This window comes from Betta splendens, chromosome 5, assembly GCF_900634795.4.
Source record: "Betta splendens chromosome 5, fBetSpl5.4, whole genome shotgun sequence".
In the NCBI taxonomy this organism is placed as follows: Eukaryota; Metazoa; Chordata; class Actinopteri; order Anabantiformes; family Osphronemidae; genus Betta; species Betta splendens.
This window is the reverse complement of record NC_040885.2, coordinates 2,299,285-2,310,385: the sequence shown is the minus strand read 5'-3', so window position 1 is coordinate 2,310,385 and position 11,101 is coordinate 2,299,285. Positions and strand designations below refer to the sequence as shown.

The window sequence follows — 11,101 nt, the reverse complement described above, 5'->3', positions numbered from 1 at the left end:
GTGCTCTGCTTTGCTTGGCCGACGGTGACGGACGGGCGCTCTCAGCCAATGGCCTGGCGGGGAATCAGCTGACGGCTCTGGACAGCGCCAGGTGTTTTCCTCGTCTTCTTCTCCATCCGCGCGAGGAGGAGCAGGCGGCGGCGGCAGCGGCAGCGGCAGCGGCAGCGGCAGCGGCAGCGGCAGCGGCGGCGGCGCCCGAGCGGAAGACGAACGCGGCGACACAGCGGTCGGCGGAGGCTCGGAGAAGGTCGGAGAGCGAGCTACAGGCAGCGCCATGCGTCTCTCTGAGACGCCCTGGGACTGATCGGACGCGCAGGCGACAGATCGCCGTAAACAGGAGTCAGGCGAAGTCAGTAGGATACAAAAACTAGCTGTTCCGTTATTTGAAGGGAGCCTGATCACTTTGCACGACAAGATTCCTCCCAACCTCCCGCTGCGTCTTTTGATGCGTTTACTGGATAGAGGACGCGTGCGCGTGGGACCGTTGGACTGGAATGCCAACAAGGTGAGACCCTGAGGAAAAAGACACCGGGTTCCCTCCGCTGTAGCGCTTCCTTCACGGAAACAGCGTGTTTGGATGCTGTGGCTGGCTGCTACAGCATCCAAACCCGCAATTAAGCTTCACGCATCAGCGCTGATTTAGGTACAAAATCGTGGATACACTTTGTCAACATGTTTCCACTCGTAGCACATTTGCATTCGAGGGAGGTGGAGGCGAGTTGAGGTATATTTGGGATGCAGACACACTCAAGGGCATCATCGTTTTTTTAAAGCAAATGTGTTCTGGTTTGAGGCTCAGGATGTGTTTTAAACTGCCGCCGTGATAGTTCGCAGTTTAGCGTATTTGTCGTTAATAGCCACCAACCTTCCACTGCGTCAAACGCTTTTCCACGGAAAACAAACTTTGATCTCGTTGCGGTACTTGCTGTGCCAGCAGGAGATGCAATAAAGGCCGTGCGCAGCGTTTGCCTAAATGTGATTTGCATGTTAATGTTAAAGTATGTCGGCAGATGTCTGGATGTCTCCGCTCCAAGCAAAAAAAAAATCCTCGGGGATAAAGACGAGGCCGCGTGTGAGGGATGCTGTGGGGAGGATGGGGATGCGTCGGCAGGGGGTCCATTGTGGTTCACCAACGCTGCTTCTGTCGCTGCAGCTGTTGCGCTTTTGTCATGGAGCTGCTGACTTGCATCACTTTAACTTTAAGCATGGGGACTGAGCACAGGTCGAGGTGTGTGACTTTAATGTTATAGTGCTTCTAAATGAATCCCCGCCAGTCTGGTTTAAAGACATAAAGCTTTTTGATTTAACTTGGACGTCTCACGCTGGGACACGAGGTTGACTTTTTTACAAACTTTATTGTCACTGCTCTGTTACGGCACAGTTGTCGTATCATTTTTCAAAACGCAATGAACAGGATAGGTCAGAGCCACAAGGAGATGGGGGGTGGGGGTCGTCCTGCCGCTCATGGTCACACACACGTACTGTATAGACAGCTCATGAAAGCAGGATTTGATGAATGTGTGTTTGTGCGTTGGGGGTGGAGGGGGTTATTGAGCTTGTGGGAGGGGATCAAACACCCACCACCACCACCTACAACGGCATCCCAAGGGTATAAGGCAGATGAGGGGGTTGTTCTGGGGGGGGGGGGGGGGGGTTGAGCTGAGTCCTTTATGAGAACGACTAAGGCATCATCAGCTCTTTGTCCTAGATTCTCAGAGACAACACACACAATTAAAGTTCAGTGCTCAGTGATCTCCTTGGACACCATGTTCCCTGGCGAGGCGACCGGCCCGCTTTGATGCCCAGGTGGGGTGGGGGGTGGGGGGTGAGCAAGGAGAGAGCGATGGACCCCAGCTGGGTGATAACTTGCCCAGAATGGGCGTTTGCTGCTAATATGCAGTATGATTATGTCATTGGGGCGCTGCAACATGCACTTTATGATCATGACTCTACAGACACAGTGAGCAGTCTAGTTAAAAGCAGTGCGAGAACAGGCATATTTATACTAAAACGTAGTTGTGATGTTGTGCGTTACTTTATTTGGATCCTCTGTTTATCAAAGCTCAGAACAGTCGGTCTGTGAAACAGCTGAGTGTCTGTGGAGGCTTTGTCCTTCCTGCTCTATGAGGAGCCAGTCAGTGGGCGTCAAGCTGTAAAGTCTCTACTGTACCACCACTATTCCTGTTGACACAGTGATCCGACCGTCTCCAGGTGGCGACCAGTCATCGATCGCAAAACGTCTGTTGCAAGCCAAGCGTGTCCTACTGTACAGGCGTGTGGGCACCAGAACGTGTGCGAGCTCACGCTTTGAAACCGGTGTTCTGTTGTAACGCGACCCACTTTACCTCCTGTAATTACACTAATCGAACCACTGTCGCTTCTCTGTGCAGCAAATTTGCAGCAACAAATAAAATGGCTTGGAAATTATTTAAAAAGTTATGGGCCCGCTCCTCAACTGCTGCTTATCTGACACTTCTGTGAGTGAGGAGTGGGGGGAGATTAAAGGAGCTCGTCAGGGGGAGGCGATGGGGGATCAGGTTTGTAGGAATAAAGACACATAGTGAACACAGTGGAGGTGCTGCCTGTCTCATCAGCTGAGGAAGCTGGCGTGACGTGATGCTCTCTAAGGATGACACGCCTGCATGTTCAAAGTTAACAAAAAATGTAATATATCATATGATTTTATATGAGAATTAGATAATAATTTGGGGATGTTACTTCCCATTTCATATGTTCTTTTCATTTACCTAAATAATCTGTCTGTCTCTTGTTCTGGCACTTAATTCACCTCAACTCTGTTTATAATCACATAATTTTTTATTTATTGTTGTGTGCACAGCAACTTAAAGCTTAGAAAGGGGTTATACTGTACTGTATGTTCATTTTCCAAGAGAGTTCTGGGGCGAGACTGGTTTTATCCCGTTGAAATTGTTTTCATTTTCTCATGTCACTCACAATTCTTATCGTATCCAAGGAAAGATTTTCTTTTCTTTTCTTTCTGTTTAACAGAGATTTCCAGGTCATAATTCCTCTTCTCTGGGTTTGGTTTGAATTGCTATTGGGGCTCAACCAGTGCTGCATGTTTGTACTGTAGGACATTTTAGATGGTGACTTTCACATGTCCCATCTTTGAGCTTGATGCAAACGCTCCATGTCAAGATGCCAATTAAGTTGATTTTTGGTATGACTCTGCAGATGACAGCTGCTCCCATGGAAATGACAGGGGTCTACTTTCATGGCGTGACATGAAACTGAGCCTTTTTCATGGTTGTCAAATACAGTCACAGCTGAAATAGCAGCTAAGAGTACTGTACATATGCATGTGTGACCTGTAGCCGTCCATGAAGTGAGTAAGGTTTTCACAGCTATGCATATGTGGTTAGCTGGCTTCTTTACTTGGTATCAGTGTAGTAGAATTCTGTAGTATATCTTTGTTATTATATATTATATATATTATAAATATTATATTGATTTCCAGCTGTTGGTTTATAGGGTTTGTTTCTGTGGTAGACTCCAGGAAACAGACTGTTCCTACTCAGTAAACATGTAAACTTTTCTTTTACTTTCTGGACTTTGGACTTCTTTAACGCATGCGGATAGCTGTGGTGAAGGTTTAAAACAGAGGCCCACAGACGCTGAGAGTCAGAGTCTATGCTGCTGTCTGCTTTTAGGCTGCATCTGCTTGAATTCTATTAAAAGCAGTAGTTGATATTCTGAAACATCTACATCAGTAAATTCACCAACGATGGTGTCCCTTTAGGTTTATTGTGATTTCAGGAGGGAATAAAGACCTGGTAGGAAACTAGATTGGATGAATATTTTTCTTTTAGAGGTTTTGGTTTATTTATATCATTTTTAATATTGTGCATTAAAACAAAAGACAGAAGACACTTTAAAGCACACGTAAAACGCAAGAAATGTCACAGATAAAATATGAAATGATTCTGTTTGTGAGGGCCAATGCATTAGCAGTCCTGTACATTGGGTCTGCGCTGCCTGTGTGGTCAATTCCACTGATATGCGGCTTTTAATTAAAGCACTAAGTGACCCGTTTCTCTCCTGTGGGTACACGTCCAGTCGTCTACCCCCAGTTAATCTCCACTGGAGCACCCCCATCCACTAATCCTGGCTGGTGCAGCACTCATCGTAATATACTGTACAGTGCTTTAGCTTAAAGGCAAGATGGAGCGGTGGCCGCGTTGTGCCCACGCTCCACCCCGTCCCACAGGGAAGCCCCGGCGTGGCGAGAGCAGAGGTGTGTTTGTGTGTCCCTGGTGCTGTTGCCAGGCAGTTTGCAATAGATGAATTAGTCAGCTCTCTTGTTTGAAAGCCTCTTAAGTGCTATCTCCTTAAGCGCGTGTTGACGAGGAAGCTGTATGGTGAGCGGGTAGAGGGCTGTGATACCTTATGGCAATGTTGGGTGGGATGCCCCCTTTAGTAAACAGATCTAATAGAGTGTCGTTGTAGGACACCTGTTAACAAAGTTCATACAACCTAATTCAGCTGTAATAAGTAAGTCAGTCAAGTTATAATAAGTTGTGTCAGGAAGGGCATCTGGTTGAAAAACTTGCCAAACAACTATGGACATCATTTGCTTTGGCAAACCCTGGTATGCTCTTAAACAAAATGTCTGTCATAAACTGTAAACGCAAATGTTTATTGTTTTTAAGAAGTGGCATAGACTCTGTCATTTGGCCAGTATTAGATTAAAATGACTGAACCATAAATATAAGCTGGCGGATGCCCACTGTATGATCCTCCCTCTCATGTCTTCTCGCTGTTCATTCTGAAAACCTCATTTCTCGTCGCGATTGTTCTCAGAATCCTGCTCGAAGTTTTGAAGTCTTTCCCCTGTTCCAATCACTGAGGCACAAAATTCAAAGCCTGCTGAAAACTTTTTTTCATGTTTGCCCTCAATTCAAGATGCTGAAGCATGAAAAAATACGCAGTGCATGTTTTTTTGGGGGGGGGCTTTTTTTGAGGAATGGCACATACTAGTGTCTCATACTGTTTAATGATGTTCAGGAGAAACTAATGATCAAGTCCTTAAAGGCCTGTTGGATAGATGAAAGCCCTCAGCGGAATTTGGTCTGTTTCCAAGTAGTTCAGAGCAGTGGTTTGTACGTGCGTTGTAATGAGCTGAACTTGCATTTTCACAAAACTGTTTATGCTGCACATCACTTGCTGTCTCACAAGGAGAACAGAGAAACAGTTGTTGTTCTTAGTCACTCTCTTGTCTTAAGTAATTGCTTCATATATTACAAACATGAGCATGAAATATTGAGCACTAACGCAGAAACTGTTAGCTGCTTCACAATTCAGAATCGAGTCTCTGAGCATCACCATCATGTCGAGCTCCACTCCTCAAGGGCCACTGTCTCCGCTGGTTTTCTCTCTGCTGATCACCTTGATCAGGTCATTACACAAGTAAATAGGTGAATTTAACCAGCTGATGATGCAGATTTCATCATCCCAGTCAAAAAGTGCCTTTAATCTTCATAGCGATTCAATTCCTCTAAGTATTTTTTATTGTAAACATGACGTAAACATATCTTGTGTATTGAAATATATTTGTTTTTTTCCCCTAGATTGTCCTGTGGCTTTAAAGACCTGACTTGTCCTGACTATTTGACTGGACTGAAAGACCGAATCAGCGGAAAGTCTGGTTGATGACCATAGCACATGTCCCAAAATCACTGGACTCTTCTCCTGTCCTTTCCCAACATGGCTAGACGGACGTTAGAATGCTTTCCTCTGGGTCAGGCGTTCGCTGGCCTAATCCTGGTATTGACAGGACTTTCCTTTGTCCAGACCAACGAGTGCCCCCAGCTTTGTGTTTGTGAGATTCGACCCTGGTTCACCCCACAGTCCACCTACAGAGAAGCCATCACTGTGGACTGCAATGACCTTCGCTTAACACGCATTCCAGGGAACCTCTCCAGTGACACTCAGGTGCTCCTTCTACAGAGCAACTACATTGCTAGGACCAGTGAAGAGCTGGAGCAGCTCTTCAATCTCACTGAACTGGACTTATCCCAAAACAACTTCAGCAGCATTCGGGATGTTGGCCTTACTAACATGTCCCAGCTCACCACGCTTCATCTGGAGGAAAATCAGATCACAGAAATGCCTGATTACTGTCTGCAGGATCTCAGCAACCTGCAGGAGCTCTATATAAACCACAATCAGATCAACACCATCTCTGCATATGCCTTTTCTGGGCTCCACAATTTGCTCAGGCTTCACCTCAACTCCAACAAGCTCAAGACCATCAAGAGCCAATGGTTTGAATCTACTCCAAATCTGGAAATTCTCATGATAGGAGAGAATCCTATTGTTGGAATAATGGACTTTAATTTTAAGCCTCTGGGCAATTTAAGAAGTCTGGTTTTGGCTGGAATGGTTTTGTCAGACGTCCCTGGAAATGCCTTTGTGGGACTTGACAACCTTGAAAGTCTTTCCTTCTATGATAATAAGCTGGGCAGGGTTCCCCAAAAAGCCCTTCAAAAGCTACCAAATCTAAAGTTTTTGGATTTGAACAAAAACCCAGTTCACAAAATTGAGGAGGGAGACTTCAAGAACATGCTGAGGCTAAAGGAGCTTGGCATAAACAACATGGCCGAGCTAGTTTCTATTGATCGTTTTGCTTTGGATAACCTTCCTGAGCTCACAAAGCTGGAGGCTACAAACAATCCGAAATTCTCCTACATCAACCGTCAAGCCTTTCGTGACGTGCCAGCTTTGGAGAGTCTCATGCTCAACAGCAATGCCTTGAATGCTCTGTATCAGTCCACTGTGGATTCCCTCCCCAATCTGCGTGAGATCAGCATCCACAGCAACCCCCTTCGCTGTGACTGCGTCATTCAGTGGATGAATTCAAACAAAACCACAGTTCGCTTTATGGAACCTTTGTCCATGTTTTGCGCCACGCCAGCAGAACTCAGGGGTCTGCAGGTGCAAGAGGTGCTGCAGAAGAATTTAGCAAAGCAGTGCTTGCCCATGATTTCTCACGATACTTTCCCCAGCCACCTCAATTTGGACATTGGCATGAGTGTAGACTTGGACTGCAGAGCGGTTTCCCAACCTGAGCCTGAGATATACTGGGTCACACCAATGGGAAACAAGATAATGATGGATTCCCTATCCGATAAGTACAGCCTCAACAGCGAAGGGACGTTGAGGATTTCACATGTCCAAGTAGGCGACTCTGGTAGATATACCTGCGTGGCTCAGAACTCCGAGGGCGCTGACACGAGAGTGACGGCCCTGCAAGTGAACGGCACCTTGTTAGACAGCGCACAGCTTATGAAAATCTACGTCAAACAGACGGAGTCTCACTCAATCCTGGTATCGTGGAAGATAAACTCAAATGTAATGACGTCCAACCTCAAGTGGTCCTCTGCCACAATGAAAATAGACAACCCACATATTACTTACACTGCCAGAGTCCCTGTGGACGTCCACGAGTACAACCTCACCCATTTACAACCAGCAACCGAGTACGAGGTGTGCCTCACCGTCTCCAACATCCACCAACAGACACAGAAGTCGTGTGTGAACGTGACGACAAAGCAGACCACCTTCACTGTGGAAATATCCGACCAAGGAACCAACACTGCTCTCGCAGCAGTCATGGGAACGATGTTTGCAATCATCAGCCTCACCTCCTTGGGTGTATACATTGCTAAAAGGTGGAAGAGGAAAAACTATCACCACTCTCTGAAGAAGTACATGCAGAAAACGTCGTCTATCCCGCTAAATGAGCTGTACCCTCCCCTTATCAACTTGTGGGAAGCAGACAGTGACAAGGAGAAGGAGGGTTCCTCCGAGGCCAAACCCAGTCAGGTGGATACCACACGCAGTTACTACATGTGGTGAAAGCTACTAACAATCCAGTGGGAGACAGAGAGACTTGTTTCTTTTAGGAGCACAAACACACCTATTTGCTTCTTTACTTTTTTTCGTCACCCCTTTGTTTAATTCTGTTCGTTCAGACTTCGCTCTCAGGAGCAAACAAACATTTTCAGCATATTTCCTTCTCACGTCTCGCCTGTTCTGACACACTATGGCAGCTTTGTTTGGCTTCCTGGACTTTCGTAGTCACTGTGCTTTATTTTTAGTACTTGTTTTGATGAACACAGCATGAGCATTGTCACGGATTCAGTGTGCAGAAAAGCTGAAATCCAACCAGTTTTTGACATGTTTACTCTGGCAGAACTATCACAGACTGCAATCCTTCTTTTCTATGTAAAACAGTTTCACTGTTGACTGTTGTGCACTGAAATATATATATAAATATATATATATATCAATTAGTCTACCATCTCAAATATAAGCTGACAAAGTACATTGAGACTTGATATACTGTCTACTGAGTAATGTTAACAATTCTTCTGTAATGTTGTATCAGCTATGACTTAATTTCCTTTTTTGTACATGAATAAACTGTATGATTGATTTAGATGTTAAGTTTGCAGAACTACTGTAAACCAGCAATAGAAATATGAATGTTATAACCTAGGTAAATAGATGTAAGGCTTTCTAAATTTCTTAAATATTTTTTCTTTATTTTGCTAGATAATGTCTACAATCACTGGTTTTGTTGTGGCTTCCACACACAAACACGTTTATTGAGGGGACAATTCAATAAAATCTTTCTTTCTTTCGTCCTATTTTTAAAGCATGATTTTAAATGTGGGGTTTTTTTTATATAGTAAATTTGTTACATATTGTATGCTTTTGAGAAGACACATGCTTTTCTATAAGGGGAAGAAAAAGGTCATCTAACATAAATTAGAATTTCATTGCATGTAATAACGCAGTTATGCAGGCCTCATCAAGGAATACTTTCAATCTGGGGTCCAACAGAATACGATTGCAGCTCAAAATGTCACAAAGTAAATACAGTAACTTCAAAAACACATAGTCACCCATAAGGGGACAGTCAATATATTTGTATTTGTTTGTTCCCTGTTCCCTGTACAATTATCTGCATGTATTTAAGGCAATGCAGGGAGTGAGAGGCTGCTGAGACTAGATCAAAGAAAACGGTGGATATGGAAATGGACAGTTACAAATACAGACAATGACGCATAATCCACCTGCAACATCCGACTTTTTGTGCTGTATTAAATTTCGTATTAAAATTCCCAGACACGTTTACAGGTCCACAACTCCGGTACAAAGCGGAAATCTAGAATAGAACAGAGTAGTGCATCTCCAGTGGGAGACCAGAAGCTCTGTTTATTTCCAGTGTTGACTGACAGCTTTGAGCTTTGTGGTGCAATCAAACCATTTCCAGTCTAGTCTCCCTGACAACATGGCCGGTCCCCGGCGTGCTCCTTGGGCCCCTCGTCCAACAATTATTGCTAGAATGAAAACACGCATGGGCAGTTCATCAAACATTTTAAACTTCTGCCCTGTTTGTGTGTGAAGAACATGTTTTAATAGCATGCCTCATTATTGTCAGTGAGTTTTGAATTTTGAATTATTGGATCTAGGCTAAAGTACAGTAGGTGGGCCTACAAGTATAAAAATATTAGTTTACCAATAGCAAAATAACAATTTATGCAAATTGGCTCATTTAACACAAAACAGTGTGATATTGCTAGAAAATTACTAATGGAAGTATGTACTGGAATTTATTTTAATGTCTTAATCTGCTTTAATGATTATAAGTTATAATATAATAGTAATACCAGATATACATGTTGAGTATTCCAAAATTGAATAAGAGGATCTTGTGATTATTTAGTATAATTAATCAGATTCTATAAAGTAAGTATTACATACCGCTAAACAATGCAATGTAGGGAAATAATATAAAAAAAGTTTACACACCAACTATAAAAGTGACTTTTATATGTGCTTATTGCACGAAGAAGAAAGCAAAGGATGAAATGGATAAAACATTCTCCTCTCTGCTACTGTGTAGCTTTTCCTCATGTATACAGATGTTAGAAGACACGGCAAGATAAATGTCAGTGAATGTCACTGACCCTTTAGGGAGACCAGTGTCCTGCACAGAAAATGATTGACAGAGGGCAAAGCAGCAGAGGCGCGGCCTTTGTGAAACCTACACATCGAAACTGCCACTTTGAAAACTCTGCTAGCGTCTTTTCATCTGCACAGAGGCGCCGAGCCTTTATACCGAATCAGCGGGCAGCCTAGTAACCGACCGGAAATCAGCTTACTGGGACGGCTATCAATGAAAGCTTTTCAAAGCCTTGCACTGGAGCCTGCGCCGTGTCCCATGGCAGTGGCCTGTTTCCATGGCAACCCCTCCCTCCATCCACCTGCGGATGCTGGCAGCCAAGTGAGAGAAGTCCCCAGAGCCTGAAATACCACTGACAAGGTCAACACCCTGCAGGTGGGAAACCACTAAAACATCATGTACACCTTCAAAGCTGAGGAGCGAGAAGAGCTCCATCACTGCACTAAAGGTGAAGTATAATAACGTGGAGCGCTGGTCTGCTGAGCTTCACACTTCCTCTGTCATTTAAGATGAAACTATATAAAACTTCATCTGGACATGATCACCTGATTACTAATGTGGAAACCTAAGTGTTATTTATAATAAGAATAGTACTGAAAATATATATATAAATATGTTTTATTATATTGAATTATAACTGTATGAGTCTTCATCACACTGTAATATGACACATATTGGTTTTATCAGATCATTGCCAATACTTAGCCCTAAAGGCTATAATGATGTCTTATGTCTTTTCTCCCAGGACATCAACTGCAGTCTCAATATTTGAGTCTGTCGCTCCAAGTTCTAGTATTTACTTTGGGTACATCAGCAAAAGTATGAAATTATTTTGCATTAGGTTACTAAAACAGGTAGCGATTGGTAACAATCAGATTGAAGGAAAACTCTGAACTGTGAATCAGTTTAAGTTAAATTTATTTAGCGAATAGGTCCTTGAAGTTAAAATAGCTCCAGTTACTGTAAGTTGTTCTAGGTTGTTGACAATAGAGATGAGTATAAAGTCAGATTTAACAGTATGTTATATTGTACATTGGTCCTGCTCTTACACAAAATATACATAAAACAACATTCCATGGTCTCAATCGTTACAAAATGAGGCGTTCA

The 11,101-nt window shown here is 43.7% G+C and overlaps 1 protein-coding gene across 1 annotated transcript; it reads left to right on the top strand.

Annotated features, from left to right (window-relative positions):
- Positions 1–8,672, top strand: lrrn1 (leucine rich repeat neuronal 1). The gene is made up of 2 exons (XM_029151564.3): positions 1–505; positions 5,589–8,672. Exon 2 carries the CDS (start codon positions 5,683–5,685, stop codon positions 7,876–7,878), a length of 2,196 nt encoding a protein of 731 aa, XP_029007397.1. The 5' UTR covers positions 1–505; positions 5,589–5,682; the 3' UTR covers positions 7,879–8,672.
- The last annotated feature ends 2,429 nt before the right edge of the window (positions 8,673–11,101 follow it).

Excerpts from the sequence above, each read along its gene's own strand:
- lrrn1 (XM_029151564.3), top strand. The coding sequence starts at position 5,683 with ATGTCCCAAAATCACTGGACTCTTCTCCTGTCCTTTCCCAACATGGCT.